Source organism: Oryzias latipes, chromosome 22 (assembly GCF_053564925.1).
Source record: "Oryzias latipes strain Hd-rR chromosome 22, Olatipes_Hd-rR_3.1".
NCBI lineage: Eukaryota > Metazoa > Chordata > Actinopteri > Beloniformes > Adrianichthyidae > Oryzias > Oryzias latipes.
Genome location: NC_136258.1, coordinates 967218 through 989929, shown reverse-complemented (window position 1 = coordinate 989929; position 22712 = coordinate 967218). Strand labels below are relative to the sequence as shown.

General features: G+C 40.4%; 1 protein-coding gene across 3 annotated transcripts in view; it reads left to right on the top strand.

Moving 5' to 3' along the window:
• alk (ALK receptor tyrosine kinase) overlaps window positions 1-22712 on the top strand; it is a 705488-nt gene that overhangs the window by 612538 nt on the left and 70238 nt on the right. For all 3 annotated transcript variants that reach the window (XM_023951462.2, XM_023951461.2, XM_078940523.1), the window contains exons 12-16: window positions 7624-7789; window positions 9806-9953; window positions 12384-12494; window positions 13135-13276; window positions 13790-13957. In XM_023951462.2, coding sequence (XP_023807230.1) covers window positions 7624-7789; window positions 9806-9953; window positions 12384-12494; window positions 13135-13276; window positions 13790-13957 — 735 coding nt within the window. The remainder of the gene's footprint in view (window positions 1-7623; window positions 7790-9805; window positions 9954-12383; window positions 12495-13134; window positions 13277-13789; window positions 13958-22712) is intronic.

Genomic DNA, 22712 nt, shown 5'->3' with positions numbered 1-22712 from the left:
CTCCTGATCCATAATGATTTGAATTAAGAAATACTCAGAACTGCCGTTTTAATCTTAAATTCTATATTACATATGTCTTCCATCGTGAGAAAAATGCTACAGGAACATGTTAAAAACATCAAGAACACGATTTAATTGGAGTGGGTCTTTAATAGAATTTTTCAATTTAGTCCTGGTTTGTAAATTAAGATCATTTTCAGAGCTTTTCAGAATATCACCGCTCTTAATCTGTCTATAAATTCCCTGCATTCATCTCCGATAAACCTTATTCAATCGTACAGGGATATGTTGTTTTGCAGCCAAAACACTTTTTTTACTAGCTTCTTTTTTGCTGGCACCCCCCCCCCCCCAACTCTGACGGTTTTTAGATAACAAATCAAGTCCTGATAGACCAGTATTTCCACATTGGTCGAGAGAAGCACAATAACAACGCTTACATTGGCAAAACAAAGTTGCAATAGAAAATGTTACTTTGAAAGTACAGTACAGCTCTGAGTAATGATAACTGAGTCCATCTGGTCCTTCAGCTGTTATACACAGTCATACCTATTCTCAAATGCGGGTGATTATTAATTTCAGAAGCTAAAGGCATAACTTAATGCCATAACATCATAAATAATTACATACAAGCATATTGTGCTGAGTTTTTGTGATGAACTCCGCAGGAGTCACGTGACAGGGAAAAAAATCAGTGAAAGCATGAAACCGCTTACAGTGAAGCGAGAATACGCAGGGGAACACTGTAGTATCAGTGAAATACACACTGGTCGGTTCTTGCTTAAAGTCTTATGCTACTTTCACACCATGTGATGCATTTTCAAGAATGTGCTAAACGGGCTAAACACACTTTACACAGGTAGTTAACCCTTGTGCTATCCTATGACCCCCCCCCCCCCCCCCCCCTACATTGACGTGTTCTCCCTACCAGGACAAAGGTGGATAAAGGTGGAAAGATTTCATGTAATCCATGGACACCAGTGAAGATCACAAATCATTGAAGAAAAAAGGTTCAGAGCACTGTGTAGTGGGGGGGTCAGCAACCTGATCCTCTCAAAGAGACATTTGGATCAGTTTTCCTCTGAGATGAAAGCACAGGGAATCACAACACTAGGTGTGTTAGAAAAAAATGATGTGCTGATATTTTGCAATAGTTCATTTGACAATACTTGTATTGATTCAAAATGCAGCCAGGATATACATTTTATTATGTATTTTAATTATTTTTATTCTTTGAGTGTGATGTTTCCTTTGATCTTTTGTCCATTTTCCACAACCTTGAATAGACAATTCAGTCTGTCAAACACTCAGAGTTAGGATGAGTGAGATGATGGAAATAAATTCACTTTGATCCAGACTCCTGTCTATTTATTTTTTTCTTTAAATTCAGTAAACCCCAAAAAATAAATTCATTTTTTGGATGACAACTTTGTTTTATTAGGAAGCAGCTGTTAGTTTGTTGCGGGTCTAGAATCATAAGCGGTGAGTCGAAGCCCCGCCCCCCCCTCTACCTGTTCGTTGTTTTTCCCCGCGTGCAACCCCCCCTCCAGCGTGTTCTACACAGACAACGCAACATACGGTCATTGTAGCAGTAAGGTGACAGGATAGTAGGGGTGCCCTGACGCAAATTTAATTAATTTCACGCAGAAGTGGGTAGTGCTAGTCTAGGGGGGGAAAAGGCCTTTTTTGGGGGGCGCTCATGTGCCCCCACTGACTGTCTTTCTAGAAAAAGGTTCCCTTCCGCAACAGATTCTGGTCGGCGTTTACAGCTGCAGACACGCCCCCTCCGTGCGTTCACACTGCTCTCTTCCTTGCCGACCCCTGCTCTAGTGGGTCTAGATGACCCAACTCCCAATATTAAAGTGCCTAGGATAGCACAAGGGTTAAATGAGCATTTAGTATGTGGTGCTCACACTGGACTGCTGCTAAAGTTAGGAAAGGCTTGGCGCAAAAAGTAAAAGTGGTGCAAATCTCATGAATCCTGCTTGGTGTCATATAATTCCAACTGAGCACAAACCGCAATCAATAATTTCTCCTCTGTGATGAAATTTCAAATGGTTGGCACTTCAGTAAATTAAAAAGGACGGCATCCATACGTCACTAGCAAAGCCAAGTCCCTAATTTGTATAAATCCAATCTGGTTTAACTTCCAAAGCTTGTTCAATGGCCATACATTTTATACATAGAGCCCGAAAATGGTCGCAGAAGCATGTGTAGCGACGTTAGTGTTTTGACTGAGGAAGCCTCCATCGCGCATGTACATGTGTTTACATACTCTCATTGTAAGTGGTCGTTTGCCAAGGACGGTGTGAGCGTAGCTTAGGCTTAGAGATTGCTAAAATTCCAATTAATTTAGAGATTTTCATTACTTTCTAGTCATTTAGTCAGTTTCTCTCTGGCACAAATTCTTTGACCTAACATTCTGGCAGATGAACGCATATAGGACCATCTCTGAAAATGCGAGTTATCATAACCAACAAGCGCTCCTAGTAGTGGCAGGAAAGTAAATACAACCATCACTCAGTCATGTTGCTGTCCGCTTGTTGTTTACTTGTATGTCTGTGTGCCACTTATTAAAGGAAGACTGTCATGTGTGAAGGCGCATCTTGTTTCTATTTGCTCAAGGGTGCATCAAAGAATGGCTCATTACACCGGCTGTGCAAGGTGTTTTGGGATTTATGTTTGTGTTCTCATGTGAACTCATTCATATTAATGGACCAACAAAATCAATCAAAGGGGCTGAACCGTCAAACATCTTGCACTCCAGGGGCAGGTAGCAGGGAAGGACAAATTAAACACAAGATCTTCAGCACCTTTGGAGCCAAATCCTAAGGCTTGTTTTACACAAAGATGATCCTAACACAAGATCGTACAAATTGTATGTCCTTGATCTTTTATGTCCTGACCCGATATACTTATTTAAGAACTTACTATAAGAAACAGGTTTGTCCTGTTGAGTAAATGTGTTCATATAAGGTTGTGAATCTTTCCCTCTCACATGATTGGATACACATCTCGATACATGGTCCACAAACAGATACTTAAAAAGATTTAATCAACTCAGGACTTCTGGGTTAACGAACGGATACGTTTTGCCTGCCGGCTGCTCTCACAAAGATTTTCAAGCAACTTAAAAGATGTTTCAACTATCGTCAAGCGACTTAAAAGCTGATTATCTCAAAGAAAGACAGCCGACCATGGCACCGAAGAAAAACCAAGCAACAAGTAACAGTTATGACATTAAAGCTGCACTCAACGAAATCCATGCTAAGCTAGCTCCTCTCAACAATTGAAGAGTTCTGAAGACTCCGAGCTCAAAACGAGCAACAAGATAATTGGTTTCGAGATTTTGGAGAAAAGAGTGGACGACATGGAACAACAAGCAAGGATGAGTACTGTCATTCTTACTGGATTACAGATCAAACCTCTGGCAAAGCTAAATGCAGCTGGAGCTAGCATTGCTAGTGCTATTAGCAATGCCTGCATTCCTAGCGGTTCTTCTGAGACGGGGAGCGATGGAGAGTCTCTGGAACCCCAAGTGGAATCATTTCTCATGACTAAAGGGATTTCCCTGGATATAAATACCATTGAGACCTGCCACCCGCTCCCCAGGAGAAAGGAGACGGATAAACCAGCGATCCTCATCAGGTTTGTGAATCAAAAACACAAGCTAGCGATAAATCAAAGGAGGAATCTGAAGGGATCTGCTGTTTATCTAAACGTTTATCTGATCAAACAAATGCTGAAATCTCCAAACATGCCAGGCTTCTCAGGAAGCAGAAGCAGATTGAGAACACTTGGGTTAAAAGCTGCAGGATTTATGTCAAACCACTCGGTCCACCGGACTGGTCCAAGATTCTGGTTGTGAACAACACGAAGGACTTGGAAAAGTGATTCATCACGGACGTCTGAAGCAGCAAGTGCAGTAATAAATCTAAGAGTCAAATATAATTTCAAGAAAAAAGGCACCTGGATTCATCACTTTCTCCAAAAGTCTTTGAGTTCTGACCTGCAGACAACTTGACCTCAACTTTCAGCGCTGCTGATATCAGCTGAAGAAGGATATGGACCTGAATCTAATGTCTGCAGACTCACAGCGAATAGAAATTAAAAACTCTGTTAAACCAGAAGGACGGCTGTTAATTAGCAGAAGAAGGAATACCAACCTTGGACAATTGACATAATATGGACCCTTTTTTATTTTACAGCATTATTATATAAAAAAAAAAAAAAACGCTTTATTAATTATTGAAGATGGTTAAAATGATTGATTTCTAAATATATCACTTCACTCGCTCCAAAAAGTCATGATTTGTTTTGTTTATTTTCTGATAGAAAAATCATGTTTATGATTAAAAATAACACTAATGAATAGAATTTGAAAAGGTTTTAGATAACTGATCTGTATGTGGTATTTTATTATATTTATTTCTACTTTACAAAGTTATCAAGTAATTCATCATTATCATGTGATTTATTGAAACTTAAGCATACATAATGACCTAAAACTGTGTTGGTAAGGCATTGATATCAGATGAAAAGTTAAATACCGGATAATAATAAATCATGTAATAAAAAATGGTTACGGTAGGGATTATATAATTTTTCTTCCTTCCACTCCCTTTCAACTAATCTTTGATTTAATTTCTAATTATCCTAAGATGCGTCTTTGAATGAATGTATGAATGCGTATTGTATTGTTTTATGCATTATTCCTTGATGGCTTGAAATAAACCATTTCAAATCAAAACCATTTCAAATCAAACCCTTTTCAAATCAAACTTTTTGGTATTTTCAAGTTAAGTCATAGCACCTGGATTTTTTTCAGTCCAGTTGCTACGACTCAATTTTAAGACAACACCACCTGGAGGAATGAGAACCATCTCTGACAACTTTGTGGCAATAGAATACAGCAAGATGGCCCGGGTCCAGGTCCTGGCTGGGGGACCCGAAACAGAAACACCAACAGGGGACCTCTCTGTGTGGAGTTTGCATGCTCTCACCATGCACACATGGGTTTTTTCTGGGGACTTCGGCTTCCTCCCACAGTCCAAAAACAGTCTTCCTAGGTTACTCTAAATCAGGAATGCTCTTTGCATCGATCGCGATTGACCGGTCGATCTTCAAGGACATGAGGATAGAAAGCAGGCCAGCAAAGATAAATAAACAAAAGATAAAATTAAATATTTCTAAAAAATCTGTCAGCAAATCAAAATCCTCACAGAGAAGTACGGGACTTGATTGACATGCAGAACGCCCAATCAAACATCGTCTGATTCATACAGCACTGCACATGCATGTTTAAATACACGGAGAGCAAATTCTGTCTGTCATCAGAAAGTCGCTACTTGCCCCACGGCACGTCAAGTCCTGCCAGAAGACAACTCTGGCCCACTGGAGTGTTTATAGAGGCCCGGATGACCACGTGTGCCTCCGCAGTTCTCGCCCGATGGATCTAAGCCCACTAAGGCAGCAGTGTTTTCCTGTTGCACGCGCTTCTCGAGTGCTGCCCACAGAGCCAGCAGCTCTTTAAAAACCCCATGCTCCCCCCATTGCAGTTTACAGAGGAGCATGAAATACAATAGTCGCTGCTTTCTGATTTTGTAATAAAACGCCTCATCTGTCAATACTTAAGGATCTCCTCACAGAGATGTGTGTACCCTTACTGTGTAGTTTTTGAATTATCATTACATAAACAATGTTGTGTACAAATAGCTCATAATACTATGTTTATTAAACAGTATATCGGTATTTACATATATATGTATATATATATATGTATATATATAAATACCAGGGACTCAGAGAAGAACTGGAGAAAGTATGGATAAAATCATATAAACAGGGCCATATATATATAACGCCCCTCTCACCCTCCGCGGGTGGTTTCTCCTCCAAGCTCGGGTCCTCTACCAGAGACCTGGGAGCTTGAGGGTCCTGCACAGTATCTTAGCTGTTCCTAGCACTGCACTTTTCTGGACTGAGAGGTCTGTGGTCTTTCCAGGTATCTGTTGTAGCCACTCCTCCAGCTTGGGGGTTACTGCCCTGAGTGCTCCAATTACCACAGGCACCACTGTCACCTTCACTTTCCAGGCTTTCTCCAGTTTCTCATGTTCCTTTTTCCTTCCCATCGCTTGGCACTGCCACATTCACCACTGCCAAAGTGGTGGCATATCTCAAATGGACTAGATGTGATATATATATATATATATATATATATATATATATATATATATATATATATATATATATATATATATATATATATATATATATATATATATATATATATATATATATATATATATATATATATAGGTAGGTAAGTAGATCTTTAGGACATTGTCGACTCAAAAGTAGCTCTCATGCCAATAACCTAAATTGGGGCAGGTGGCCCTTTCTCAGACTGGCGACCTGTCCAGGGTGTACCCTGCTTTTGCCCATGAGTGGCTGGCTTAGGTTCTGGCAGTTCTGTGTCCCCAAAAGGGACCTAACAAGTTTGAAAATGGATGGATGGATGAATAATACAGTCCAATTCTTTTACCTAAATAGCTTTTGATTGGACATCGTGTTGTTTGTAACACATGTACATGTACTTAGAAAGGGAGACAGTAGAGAGCACAACAGGAAGAGAAAGTGAAAGTTTGAAAAACATAATCAGAAACAGATTACTTCCCTATTGATTTTATACCTTTTTACCAACATAATCTTGTGCATATCTGTGGTCTTTAAACAATACTCCTGTGACTCTCAGTATTAGATTGTTTTTTGTAATACGTATCTGCATCCTTGACATCCCTAGTTAATACATAAGCTTCATTTACACTGACAATCCTTTAAAAGCAAGACACCTTAAAGTGACGCCAACACTTTGACTTAATGATGCCTGATCAAAGATATCAAAGATATCACAGTGTTGTGATATCTTTGTGTTTTATTGCTCTGACTTGTGTCCCACCTTCTGCTCTCTTGCTTATATAACACTTCCTATCTCTTACACCATTAAAAGTATTTTCTGGTTTCTAAGACAAAGTCTAGGAACTGCAATAGGGGACTTTCCGGATCAGTAATGACCAACTTTAGCAGGTGTCACATTTTCAGTAATCTACCTCATCCGAAATGGATTAGATGCAGTTTGGGAGCATCTACAGCCCAACGGAGGGGGACGGAGGAGAGGAGAACAGGTCATTTTCTCCCTGCTGTTGACCTCACCACAGCTCCCAATAGCCTTACTTCTGGATTTAGTCCTGCAGCTCAAGTCCCTCAATGCCCATCTGACAAGACTGATCTACTAATTGCAGTGAAAAGAACTCCAATTAGCAAAGACATTTGGGATTACATGAAAAATTAGGACAGTTCGTCACCTGTGGTCCTGTCTGCACTTCCTCTGGCTGCAGTTGGGAGTCCGATAATAGCAGTGTCATTAGAAAGGCTTTTGAAGCTTGCCCTCCCGTAATGCTGTTGAGCAGTGTAAAAAAGTTAAAGAGAAAAGAATGACAAGCAGTTGAGTGGTGAGTTTGTGCTGTGCCAGCCAGCTAATCATCTTCAGGTCTGCTCTGAATACAGAATGCATCACTTCACTGCTCCACAGCTCTGACTCCTTTCATCTTTCCTTTTCTCTTTTAGCGAAAAAATGGATTTTCAACACCTGTGGGGCCGTGGGCCATGAGGGCCCGACTCCCACCCAGTGTCTTAACTCCTACAGGAGCAGCAATGTAAACGTGACAGTCGGCACCCGAGGGCCCTACAAAGGCATTCAGATGTGGGAGGTCCCAGAAACGGGCACCTACAGGTAAACTGATGCCACAGAGAAGCACTAAAACCAACACTTTAAACAACTGTATTTTCCACACTAGAAGTCACTCCAGAGTATAAGTCGCTACTGCCAAAAAATTCATAACAAAGAAGAAAAATTCTATAGGTCACACTAGGAGAAAAGTGCTGTATGAACAACTCCCCCAAGTCTGGCATAATTTGGCATAATGTATTCACACCAAACACGAGTCCACCGCCGCTCTGTCAACGCGCATCAAATTTGCTGCTCGATGCTTGTCGAAAGATGTGTTCATAAGATAATAAACATAAGAACCTATTTATTTAAAAAAAATCAAATATAATGCTGCGCTTACACCCAACACAATTTGCGCATCAAATTCAAGTCCATCGCCTCTCTTTCAAATTCACTGCTTGACGCTTGTCCCAAAATGCTCCAGATGTGAGTGGGAGGAGCTACAGTCAAAAGTTTTCAGCCTCATTGCCACATGGAAGCATTGACTGAATATCTAATTTACAATGGATAGAGGACACAGTTTATGCTGAGAGATCAGGTTTATTTATTTGGAAGAGCTCTAATGGATCGGTAAACACGCCTCCATGTCTGGATTTATGAGATCATTCAGAGATTCTCCCAGTACTGTGATATTTACCTTGTACAGTTTGATGACTTGCTGTCCCAGTTTAGACCAAGAAGGCAAAAAGTGAAATTAAGAATTGTAATTTCTTAATGTGAATAAGATAAATATAATACAGGTTAGGAGAAAAATGGTCAGATTCTCCTCTATGTTTGATTTATACTTGACCCGGTGGTCAGACTGAGTGGTGCTTCTTCTTCTGCACTGCTGTCAAATACTGACAAACACACTCCTAAAGTGCCCTCTAGTGATTGTTAGTGGTAATAAAAAAAATTAAAAAGAGCCAATTTTTTATTGAAAAGTCACATGTACTTCACACTCTCATCCTTGGCCAAACTATAAAAAAAACTTCAACTTATGCTCAAAAAACTGTGACACACACATTCCAGTGCAACTGAGTTTTTCCAGGAATGTTTTTCTTTTAAACACCCACTTCTGTGACTGCAGTTTTCCAAGAGGAAACAGAAATATCAGATTTTTGCTACAAGGCGGAGGAGAGACTTCACTGAATCTAAACCCTCTCGCCGCCATCCCAGTGATGATGCTGTGAGGTTTAGAAATACCTAAACAATCAGCTGCAGTGTGTTGACTTTAAACGGTAGTACTCTGCGTTTAAAGCTGCAACCTTTAACTCAGATCAAAGTTGCTCCTGTGGGCACTTGTGAAAATATGAGACATTTAAAAATCTGGATTCCAAGCTCCAAACCTCCCACGTCAACGCAGACACAAACAGCTGCACAGTGCCAAGCTCAGCCAACAGCCATGAGCCGTTATTCAGCTACAACTGTGGGCACCCTGTGTCCTAAGTTTTAGAAAACACACTTTGTCTGCGCACAAACTCCCCAATTGGTCTTAGTGTGAGCCTGTTCAGCTGGCATGGTTTGTAAATGAAGCCGACAAAGATACAGAGATAAATACGTGCTCTAGAGCTCCCAAAACTCATTAAACAAAAAGCTGAGGTAGCTGCTACTGAGCATCTTCCATCTCCCCGACAAGCTCCTCAACCTGGAAGCAGAATAACCCAAAAAACAGTCAAGTTCTTCTCTTTTTTTTGGCAAGAAAAGTGGAGCATATTTAAATTAGTGTCTTCACTCTAAAGGTTTGAGTTCTGTCTCAAAACAAAGGGCCAAGTTAGGTCAGAGACTTTTATTGCAAACACCTGGGGTGAGAACCTGTTTCTGCATTTCCAACTGAAATTGGTTTATTGTAATCCTGGAGCAAGGGGGGTGGGGGAGCCACCTCTGCTCCCAGAATACTTCTTTCCATCAAATGTAAAAGCAGTTTTACTTTTCATCTTCAAAGATGTCTTAAGAATTAAATGACGTGACCACATCATTAAAAACGCCTGAGCTCTTTCATAACATCTATGAACTTGTTTGCACTTTGGAAATCTCCAGGATCACCGCGTACGGTGCAGCTGGCGGGCGGAGCGTGGTGGCCATGAGCAGGTCACATGGTGTCTACATCACAGGAGACTTCCTGCTGAGGAAAGGCGAGCTGCTCCTCATCCTGGTGGGACAGAAAGGAGAAGATGCCTGCCCCAATGTGAGTCCCTGTACTTCACTGCTCCTCAGTGAAACACTTTTATCAGAAGTAGGTTAAAAAATAGTTGAAGGGGAGAGTTCCAAAATAGATGCAATTTCCTAATATGTTCAAAAAGCGTAATGGGCATTTTCATCTATTCAACATCTTTTCAAAGTAAAGTATTATTTTATTATTTTACATTCACACATAGTGAACGATTTTGCTGTAAAATGGGAACTTGGATCTATGACTTAAAAGGCAGATCCTGGATCATCTCCAAAAAGGTTTGTTCAAAGCAATATCCGTTCAAACATTTTATAAATGGGTAAATGGTTTGACCCTGCAGTTTACTGTGAACTCACTTAGAGACTCGTGTTTTCACAGTGAGGAAAAATTAATTCAAAAATATGCTGCTTATCATCTTTAGCATCACCTTGAAAACAAATGTTTGTCAATGGAACCACTATTCATTTAGCATCAGAGGGCCATAATAGCTGGGTACTGTAGTCCATCACATGCTTCAGTACATATCTCCCTTTTCAAAGGTGGTCCAACTGTACAAACAACTTAGGACAAGTAATTTTTTCTTCATGTCCCATGAGGAAATGTAAAGAAAAAAATCATGTAAAAGAAGTTAAATAACTTTTAAAGTGACATTTTGTTTTATCTAAGTTTCTGAACATTAGACTTACATACTGGTGTTAAAAATTAAATATAAAAAACGTACAATTCTTTTAATTAGAGTTGTTTTATAGGATGACAAATTATTTTTTTAACTTGAAGTTTATTTGGTTGAAAGGATTTTGTTTTCTATTAATTACTATAATGTAAAAATTGAATTCAAAAAGCTTTTTTTAAATATTCATCCTTATTGTTTTTTTTCCTGTAAATTTTCTTTGTTTTGTATGCTTCTACGTTATGTTGGTATCTCATTGTCAGGTTTAAGAGTGTAAATCTTAAAATCTTAATGCAGACATTATTGAGCCAAAAGTATTTTTTATGTTTTATGGTTTTGCTCACAGCTGATGGAGTTAGAAAGAGTGATGATGAAAAAACAAAAAAAACATCCGAAACTTGAAGCTTCTCTGTTTTTCCTTGGATTCACTTTAATATTATGCCAGAGCTCCATCAAAAAAGCCATTAAAGTTGTTTAGCTTCTCTGGTTCTCAAACAGCGACTACTTGGCTCCTTTTCACAGCCTTTATTTGTGGGTGGCCTCTTTCACAAGTTCTTGCTGTTGAGCTGTTGCTGCTCTCTGTCTTATTCCCACTTGGCTGCTTTGTGCTGTTGTTTTCCAGGGATGCACCATGTGTAGCTCAGCAAGCAGGGGTCTTGACTGCTGTCATCTAGTTATTCTTTTTCATCACAGCACGTGCTGGTAACCTCTGAACAGACGGCGGAAAAGGGAAACGGAAGCCATTTCTGTTTCTTTCTTATTTCCCCACAGCTCTGACAAAGAGCCAAAACCTCATGTCTGGGTTCCCCTTTGGGGACACGAATGATCACACCTCCATATCCTACAAATACATAAGAGGCTCCTGCCTCTGATAACTTGCTCTTTTTTTTCTCACACACAAAGTAAACCTAATATAGTTAGAAAAAGCAGGTAAGGGGGAACAAATAGCGAGGAAGTCTCACCCAGAAAGAAAAGTTGAGCACACTGCCTTTTAGCCGTTCTACCTGTCATTCACACTTAGTAAAAGTCCCATCTCCCCTTGTGTCAAGACCTGTGAACTTGAGGTAGTTGAAGCGGGCAATAAGCCGCTGTGAAAGTGAATCTGAGTTTCAGATGCAGGAAACTTTGCCTCTTTGCTCTCAGAGTTAGACTGGCTCCAGGCTGTTCAGCATGGTAGCTCATACAAAACGGAAACATCAATTCCTGACATCTAAACTGGGGTAATGTCTCTGCAGCTGACATCGATCGCCAACAAAGTGTCCTGCGCCACTACATAAAGGTGCCAAACCTCTGTGGAGCAGATGGAAACAATGAAAGGCTGACCTGCAGACTGCCTTTATGGAATTCTGCAGGAAAGTCTTTGCCAAAAGTTTTCTTTGTGCTACTTAAGATGAAACCCGCTGTTTCTTGCCTCATCCAGCCTGCAGCAAAGTTGACAAACACAACCTCTGCTTTTGGCGAGTTTAAGAACATAAAAGAGTGTAAAACAACAAAGACAAGTCTGTGAAAATGAAGATTTTTCCAGCAGCTGTGGGATTAATTCACAATGGAGAGGATTAGCTCTGAGCTCGGCGAAATCTAAAATCTCTCCGGAGTTGTTGTGCATCAGTAACACTTTGCCTTTCATTTCAGCTCCTATACGAAAGTAAATACATGCTTTGAATTTACTATCTGCTCTGGATGCTGCTAAACCCCTCAGAGTTAGAGATCAACAGTCGCTTTTTGAATCCAGCCGACAAACTCTTCAGTGAATCAACATTTTTCCCCCTTTGCAGGCCAACACCATACTAAACAAGATCTGCCAGGAGCAGAGCAGCTCCATGGTGGACAAGAGTCAAGTGAAGGGAGGGGGAGGAGGAGGTGGTGGGGCTACATACGTGTTCAAGGTAAAACGAAGAAATGATGTAAATGAAAAAGACGCCTCTCTTTATGTTTATTCATGCTGTGAGCGGTATTCCAAACTTTGATCCAAAGTACATTTAACATAAAAATTGTCCCTATTTGTTGTCATTTATATTTTGTTGTTTTTGAAATTTGCTATCAGGTCACAGCGAATCTTTGACTGACATGTGACTCACACATCTTGATATCTTGTCTTTTTTTCTTAGTAAGACTAAATGGCCTAAACTTTACTGATATCTGTTTATCAATGAACATAATAAAAATAAACTGTTGTAACCATTGACTGTCTATGAGAAGTGGACAGAGTGAGTGTGACATCATCCATAGAAACTGGTTTACTGCCAGCTCCAACCTAATGAAGTCAATTCAGTTGCCTGTTTTTTGTGATACAAACGGTGCCATAATAGAACCAGACAACACCAGTAAGCAGTGATTGGTCTGAGTTGTTCTTTGTCAACCATTGATTGTGTAATTGAGTGGATCGCATGCGATGTCACCCATAGAAAATGCCATGTAAGAAGTGTTAGATATAATCTGCCACAAGTCCATAAACAGAGTCCAGACTTCGTTGGACATGATCAACTGAAGAGGCTCAGAATTGACCTGTTACCCCTGCTGCCACAGGTGGACAGAGAAGTGTACATCCCCCTCATTATCGCTGCTGGCGGAGGAGGCAGAGGCTACAACAGCCAGTCAGAGACCCAGCTGGAGCAGATGGATTATGACCCCAACCAACTGGGGCGCAATGGGAAGTCCCACTCTGCAGGTGCGCCGCACAGCAGCTTTGAAGAAGTGTGTTTGTGTCTCTGAAATCTGTCTGAGAAAAAACAGCAGTGGATTGTGTGCTAAAAGTCTGTGTGTGTCCCTAGCACATCGTACAACAGAGAGAAGGAGCCTGCTAATTAAGTATGATGATGGTGAATATGTGTTCAGTGAACTCCTACCTTAACAGTATAGGATTTCATCAAAGGGTTTCTAAAAATAATTCTAATAAGAACTTACATTTTTTGTCAATTCATTGGTGTAGTGGGCTTTACAGGGTTAAAAGATTGAAAGTTTATTATAATAAACAAAAGCCTTTGCGAGTCATTGTGGAGTCCTCCTAATTATTTATAATGTTTGATCTGACGTTAGCAGATCTCTTGTTTAGGGTCTCATTTCTTGTATTGAACTCAATGAGGAGCTGATGTGAGCATCTATATTCATTTGTCTGTAGACACTGATGGACTTTCTCTTGGACTACCTGGCATGACTTTTAATGTGCAGCATGTGTTGACAGGTGGTGGCGGAGGCTGGAATGACAGTGCTCCTGTCAGCCAAGGAGGCAGACCACTGGTGCTGGGGGGCCAGGGAGGGCAGGCCTGTCAAAAGTTCTGGCAGACCCGAGGTGGCTTTGGAGGCGGTGGGGGTGGATGTCTGTCGGGCGGAGGTGGCGGAGGCTACAGAGGTAAGTCTGAGAGGATCTTCCAGCTCAAGAAAAAAGTTTTAAAAATATGTTATTGAGGTCATAAGTTTAAAACAGGATTTTATTTCCTGATTCAGTCTTCATTACTGTGAGTGGCTCAGTCTCTCTGATCGATAAAGATAAAATTTTCCAAAACATCAAAGTGTTTAGTTTTTCTTTCTTTTTTCCTTTTTTTGCAGTTACTCTGGAGTATCCAGCAGGATTTTGTTGAGATCAAATAGTGAAAGCTCTGTATATTAGGTGACATTTGCAATAGGAAAAGCAAAAATCAGTATTTCTTTTTTAAATTAACACACAGAAATCCATGTTGGCATCAATGTAACAGAAAAAACATCAGAAATGTGTATTATGGGTCACTTCTTTGTGGTACCCGAGATAATTTTAAGGAAAAATGGGTCTGGGTGCAAATGGAACTATTTCAAGATGTGATACATTTACTCTCAGTATGCGTTGTGTTAAAAAAATAAAACAGATAGAGGCGTCACGAAGCAGCATTCATTTCAGAGAGCGATCCCTTTAGGAAAAAAACGAACCGATCATTTCAGTAGCCACTTTGTCAGGTGAGGCATTGTTTATTATCTCCGACAAGGAGCTCAAACTCACAACCATGATTTTTAGGTGACCGCCTCTTCCTACCTAGCTACCACAAACATCCCAGAGTAGGTTTGAACTTTTATTTTTGACTTTATTGTGCAGATTTTATAGTCACATACGCCCTTACATGTGGTGAATTTAGGGACTGGATGGAATTTCCAGGCTGCACGGTGGGGCAGTGGTTAGCGCTCTTGCCTCACAGCAAGAAGACCTCTGGTTCAAGTCCCGGCTAGGGGACATGAAAAACACAACATCAATGGGGGACCTTTCTGTGTGGAGTTTGCATGTTCTCCCCGTGCATGCGTGGGTTTTCTCCGGGATCTCCAGCTTCCTCCCACCGTCCAAAAACATGTTTCATAGGTTAATTGGTAACTCTAAATTGTCCATAGGTGTGAGTGTGAGAGTGTATGGATGTGTGATTGAGGATATTCTACCCTGCGTCAGACTGGCGACCTGGGGGGTATTCCAGGAAGCATGTTTAAACTAGCCTGACTTTATCCCTGAATTCTGGCTGAAATCCGCCTGAACTTGCTTACTCTGGGTATGTCGGTTCCAAAAGACCGGATATGAGTTAGCATAATTATGCTCAACTTGGTAAATGGTAAATGGCGTATACTTATATAGCGCCTTTCTTCCTACAAGGACAAAGCGCTTCACAGTCACAGACCCATTCACCCAGTCACACACACATTCACTCACACATTCAGACACTGATGGCGGCTCCGCTGCCAAACACAGGCGCCTGCCTACCACCAGAGGAAAGGTGGGGTTCTATGAGGTGCCGTGTAGGACATTATTCAGAATTAGCATTCATAAACACGTATGAAATCTCTCACACACACTAGTGAAATGCTTGTATACATACAACTGAAAATATATTCATTCACATACACGTGTGAAATCTCTCACACACACAACTGAAAATGCTCTCACAAACACAACTGAAAATGCTCTCACACACACAACTGAAAATGCTCTCACACACACAACTGAAAATGCTCTCACACACACAACTGTAAATGCTCTCACACACACAACTGAAAATGCTCTCACACACACAACTGAAAATGCTCTCACACACACAACTGAAAATGCTGTCACAAACACAACTGAAAATTTCGAGAGAAATGGGAGGCATTTCAGTAGAAACGGAAGTTGGCTGATTATCACGAGATTTAACGGCAGTCAAAAGCGTTGCTATGGTGATGCGTATCGGCAGCCTGCACTAGAAATTTCCCAGAAGTCTCTACGAAAAACCAGTGTGGATCGATGTAGAGGGCTGCATTGGGATTGGGTCCCGCCGGGTCCGCGGGACCCAACCAAAATCTCGCGTGATTGGGCGGTTTGAATTGTGCTGCGGGCGGGAGCGGGCGGCAGAAAAAAAAACCTGCGGGAATCATCATTAATCATGAATGTATATTAGCGGACCACGTTAGGCTGTGCGGCTGTTGGAGTCTTATGTACTGAAACTCCGTGAAAGCACCAGTTAGAGACGCCTAATGGCCACTGTCATCTAACCTGTTGTTGGGGGTGTGCAACGCCCCGCTCCGCCTCTTAGAAATTGTGTTCTTTAAAGACTGACACCGCTGCCGCGTGTGGGCGGAGCTACCAGCTAGAGGTTATGGTCTGATCGCTGTATGGAGCGATGTGTGCATCAATGCATGGTAGCAGTGGCGGTTTTTGATATGGGCGATGTGGGCGGTCGCCCAGGGCGGCACGTCATAGGGGGCGGCATTTGCCGTGCCTGATGCGTTACACATAATGTGCTACATACTGAATTCAAAGAGGAAGCTTGGAGCTTTTAATTTGAAATTGCTTCAGCAGCCGACACTTATTGCTTTTCCTGTGACACATCAGACTATTAAGAATGTCTTCCTCCTATTTCCTCTTCACACTTATGGTGCAAAAAAAAAAAAAGAATACCTCAGAGTGAAACAACGTAAAACAGGCACATGAAAAGGAATTAGGCAGAACAAACATCCATGCTCAACCCAATTTCGAAAAAAGCAGGCAATGGAGATTATTTCCCACAATTCTTTGCTCCGACACAGCAGACCCGATGCGCACGTGACCACCGCCCTCTGCTACAAGACGCTTGCTGCCACACCTCTTTGCGGTAGTCTTTGGAACATAATGGAACATAAGTCAAAAAACTCGAGAGGGGAGCGCAACTCGCCGGTGGCTGGCATAATCACACTAACAGGTGATTGGGAGTCTTTTTCTATCTGACAATCAACTCTGGACCGCAGCTGCGCGCTGTCGTCATAGAGACGGAGCCGCGTGTGTCAGAGGGAAGGGGAGGGGGAGGGGGGATGAGCGCAGACCATTTTTTATGGATTGAGTTTTTTTGGAGGATTTCTACTGTTGGTGTTGCACAAATTTAGGGAAATGCCAAATATTTTTGGAGTAATCCCACTGATGAGTTCTAAGATTTAGTCTTTAATGTTTTATAAGACATAAACATATTAATCACAATAAGTTTTGTTTTTAGATCTAACCCCTCTGATATGTTTCACAAAGACACACACAGGACGTCACACATTAAGAAATTATTGCTAAAAATGAAGCAGGAGTCCAGCTCTAAAAAAAAAATGCTCTAAAAAATGATGAAAGAGCAAAAAAATGGAATTATTTGATATGTAATTTCTTATTAATATTTCCAGGCTTTCTTTGTTTTTTGTCCTGCAGCATGTTCATATTTGTATAATTTTGACAGAATATATTTAAATGGAGAACAAAATATTACAAGTTATTTAAGGTTTAACTTGAGTTATTCTGGATTAATGTTCCTGTTTTTAATTCATATTTATGTTCAAAAAGTTCAGTGTAAAAGGTTTAAAAGTTTAGCTTTAGTGTGCAGTTCAGTAAATCTTTATCTTCTTCGGCTCAAAACCTTAAGCGTGTTTTTAACTTAGGCCCCTGTGTGACTGAGTTTGACCCCCCTGTAATACGAGTCTAGAAAATTCATGAATTTTTTGAGTAAAATGGCTAAATAGAAGATAGGGAACACAACAGGATGTTGTAAAATTTTGTATGTGTGCGCGGGGGGGGGGGGGGGGGGGGGGGGGCGCTGGTGGGGTTACTCGCCCAGGGAGTAAGTAAGTTAGTGTAGAACCGCCACTGCATGGTAGACACTGAGAATGTGGAGAGATCAGGTTTATTATTTTGAAGAGTTCTACTTGGTAATCATGTTTCCATGTTTGAGTTCATAAAATCATCCCAGAGAAAGTCTCTGCTTCAACTCCTGCAGTGAAAGCTGCGTCTGAATCTGATGCCCGTGTTTTCATCTCTCTGACAGAGTTTGAAGCCAAAGCCCCTCCTCCGCCTCTCTACCAGCTTCTCCTCTCTACCTGTTCACCTGTTCACATCCTCTGCAGCTGAGAGTTGTTTTTCCCCGCGCTCCCCGTGTATTCTACAGAGAGCACGCACGATAGTTGGGGCAGCAGAAGGATGAAAGAGCGTCAATCTATCTGGCAACACTGCGCTGGATAAGGAAAAAGCAGAGGTTTCCTGGCAGGGACATGATGTCAATGGATGAAGCAGAGAAGAACCACAAACGAGCTTCATCGTTTGACACGCATGGTGTTCAGATCTGCGTGCCGATGCCCAACTGAGGCGCAAAACAGCAAAAACTGGAAAAGGCTGAAGCTAAAAAAAATTATTTTTGCGTCAGGAAAAAATTAATTCATAGATTTTCAGCTCTGTTGAACCATTACAATGTTTTTTTTTACTTTGACCTGCATCTTTACCAGCTGGTTCAGCGCGTTTCAGGCCGTCTGTCTGCGCGCGGACACACGCACACTTTTAACCGAACAGGATTTGTGAAAATATATTGAATAATTAAGTTGCACATTACACAAAGGAGGAATGCATGAAAAGATGAGGCTGGAGGAGGGACATGAATATCTTTAATAATATCAATACCAATACCTGTTTTTTTTCCTGCGGGGCGGGGGACGATACAAAATGATCTCACGAAAAACGGTTGAATTATTGCCATGAACAAGGACAGATTCATATTCAAAGCCATTTTTGGTAAGGTGTAAGAAAACTACAGAAAAAAATGCCTCTTCGCAAGAGCCCGTTAATCGTTCAGCGGCACAAAAACAAAAAATAAATATTGGTATGAACAAATAACTTGGGGGTTTATTTATGAACAAATACATTAAATCAACACCAAAGTGTTGTAGTGTTGTAATTTAATTATTTATAAATCAGCCACGTTTTCCATGATCAGAACACAGCAGTCTTTGTAAAATGTCCATATTTATTGTGTTTTTACTCTGACAAATAGGTGTCATTCTCTGCGTTAAATAGGAGTAGTTTGCCTCCAGACCAGGTGGTGGCGGTAATGCGCCAATTTGTTTTCGTGTCAAGCACCTTATGAACAACACCCGAAAGAAAAAGTAGTGAGCATGGGTGTCCAAATTGCTTTTAAAATTCAGAGAACTATATAGAAAACTATATAGTGCTGCACTATATAGGGTTTTTGTAGTTAGGGATTAGGGCAGGAATTCGGACACAGGTTCATTTCCACTGAAATGCCTTCCGTTGACCAACTTCGTTTCTAACAATAAAGTTTAAAAAAAACTGTCTCTACTGAAATGCCTTCCGTCGTTTCTATTGAAAATTTCAGTAGTATGTGTGTGAGTATTTTGGTAGTGTGTGTAAGAGAATTTTCAGTTGTGTGTGTGAGAGCATTTTCGATAGTGTGTGTGAGAGATTTCATATGTGTTTCTGAATGCTAATTCTGAATAATGTCCGACACGGCACCTCATAGGGTTCAGTGTCTTGCCCAAGGACACTTCGACTCATGGGCGTGCAAGGTGGGAATTGAACCTGCAATCTTACGATCATGGGTCGACCGCCCTACCGCTGCACCACGGCCGCCACGGTAACCCTGGGTTAATGCACGTGCACAGCAGGTACATAAAGACATTCTCAATAGATCGCCGATATCCGGAGTCAACATGGAAACGCGTGGAGAAAAAAAGAAAGTGCTATACTTCAGTGAGACGGAGTCTGAGTTTAATGACGGCGTATGAAGATTATACGTCCATCAAAAAAGTAACACGGCTGCATCATCAGCAAAAGAAAGAGTTTCTGCTTGTATTAGAACAGACAAAGTAAACGCACAAGTTTCTGATCTTATTTCCATTTTCATGTGACACATATATATATATATATATATATATATATATATATATATATATATATATATATATATATATATATATATATATATATATATATATATATATATATATATATATATATATATATATATATAACTTATCCAATTTTCAAGTAATATTATTTCCATCGTAATGAATTAAAATTCTTGAACTCTCATATGTCTAAGTTTGAGCCGGCAGATCCTCATTTTCATAACAATAAAAAGAACAATAAAGTGTGTACTTAGTGCAGTCATTCATTTAGGAATTTTCTGGCATTGTCAATATACCTGTCAACCGTAGTGGTGCTATATAAACTCATCATCCTCTCCCTCCCTCTCCCTCATGGTGCAGAGACTTGAGCAAAATAGGACAAAATAACTCGGCAAAACACAGTAAAATAGCTATACAACTGAACACATTTGGTCAAAAAGCCACACTTGAACCCAAATTCGTCCAGACAGGCAAAGGGAATGGTATCCCACAATCCCTTGCGGTGCCGATCTAACAGCAGCACCAAAGTTACACCTACTTAATTGAATTCATTTGAATGAAAGCAAAATAACTGTCTGAAAACTACGTGTTATTTTTAAGCTGACTTAACAAAAAAATGATTTATCTTAACTGAAGCAAATAATTAAGTTAGATCAAAGTAAAAAAGTTTCTCTTTCCAACATCCATATGTGGTCTTATCACCCTCTCACGGTGGAAAAAGTATTATCTGAGCTTCTTCATCCACTAAATCATCTTCAAATGGACACGCCATGCTGCTTCACCTCTCTGAAAACAAACTAACCTTCAACTAAACCTGCTCCAGACCAGGTTATGTTCAGAGCATGAGTTGCCATGGCAACTTGACATACACTGAAACATACCTCCATTTCTGGAACCGAAAGCTGAGGTTATCAACTTCCTTAGCCTCAAACTTACCGTGGGAGCTAGCATAACCTGCTTTCTGGAATACCCCCCTGTCCAGGTGTCCCCTGCCTTCGCCCACAAGTGGCTGGGATAGGCTCCAGTAGCCCCGTGACCCCGAAAGGGATAAAACGGAATAGAAAATGAATGAATGAATAGAATTTCCACACTTATGTGCTGTCATTGAGAGCTGCATTCAGGTCCACTGTTAATTTCTAGTTCTTGCTGACACTGCGTCAGCCAACACAAGCACACACTCACTTGTTGCTCCATGTCATTGTAACTGTAAGGGACTGAGACTCACAACTACAACACACTGATCTGGAAGAACACAATGATGCAAAACGTTGCACATATTTCATAATGCATGATGTTTCCTTTTTTAAAGTAATTATTTAATATTTATCACCAGCTTTAAACTTCACCCCTTCTTTGTGCATGGAAAAAAACATTCATAATTTAAATAAAGTTAATTTTTTAGAAAGTTCAAGTTGTAAATAATTGACCATAGAATTAAACATCAGGGCTTAAATGGAAAGTCGATGCTTTTAAGAAAAGTATGTGTTCATAAAAAGATCAGAAGTGTCTTCTGTTAAAAAACATTACACTTTTTCAATGTTAAAAACCTGACTGTGAGGTATCCTGCAGAAGAAGAGGACAACAGAAAATGTATCAAAAAATGAAAGTTGAATTTTTCTCAAAAAAATGTAAATAATTTAAAAACAGGGCCATTAAAGGGGTCAACAGAAACATTATTAACTCAGGCAACAAACCTAACTTTAACTTCTCCTACTGAACAGACCGAGTAACAGAAACAAACTGAAACAACGGGGGGAACATATATAGTGGCTGAAATGACCACCTGAGAAACATGGGGGGGACACTAACAACATTTAACAAAGATTATAGACAAGACTACATACAAAACTTGGTGTCTTAGTGGAAAAGAAAAAAAAACAAAAAAAAGTTGTACAAACTTAGAACAAAACGAATAATAACAAAAGCAAATAAACATTAAATAAATCCATGGTTTCTCCCCTTGGAGGCTGCTGTGGATGGCACCTGCCCAATTGCCTGACTGGAGCATTTAAAGGGGTAGCAGGGGTCTCAAACTCAATTTACCTGAGGGCCACTGAAGGCAGGGTCTAGCTGAGGGGGGTCCGCAACTTCAACGCACACACACGCAACTTGTCTGAGAGCTAATAAATTTGTATGGAACATATACTATACTAAACTATTAACTATACTCTATCAGTAACTGTTTTCTGTACAAAATGTAATTATAAAACTTTCATTCAAATAAAATAGGTAAATAAAAAAATGAATAAGTGAATAAATCAGTAATACATTTCTGTTTAATTAGTCTTCTATATCTGCTATTTTCTAATTTAAACATCCTTATTAACACAGTTCAGTTAACACTGTTGAATTATAACTATTAAACACTAAAGAAGACTTAAATTCTACAGTTCTGTAAATCCATCAATGGTTCTTCTGAACACGGCTTCTCTTGTCTTCTTCTCACTGATGGACACTTGGCAGCACTTCCTCCCAAACAGCTGAGAGCCTCAGTGTGGATGAAGATGATTGTCAGGAAATCTGGACTGGACTCGGACTTATTGAAATCATAGAGGATGTGCTCCCAATTTTGAGTTGGTGTTTAATTTAAACTCTTTAAACCACAAATCAGTTAAGGAGAAACAAAATTCAGAAACCATTTTTGGATTTTCTTTCTTATGACTTTTTGCACATTTAAACTCTGGTCACAAGTTATTGCAGAGCAGCCGGTCAGCCACTCCTATATTTTTCTACTGAATTCAAACTGGTTCATAAACTAACAGGCGCTGTTCACTGGAGATCAGAACAATCGTTACTGATACCTGAGATCAGAGAAGTTTAAAAATGGATGGAAATGTATGTTGGTGACACCAAATATGTGCAGCCAAGATGCACAATCAGCGTGTTTGAGATCACCCAGGTGGACGAAACGCTGCGCAGATCACCTGATGTGTGACTTATGTTTTGCCCCAGCATTACCTGTCAATCATCAAAAA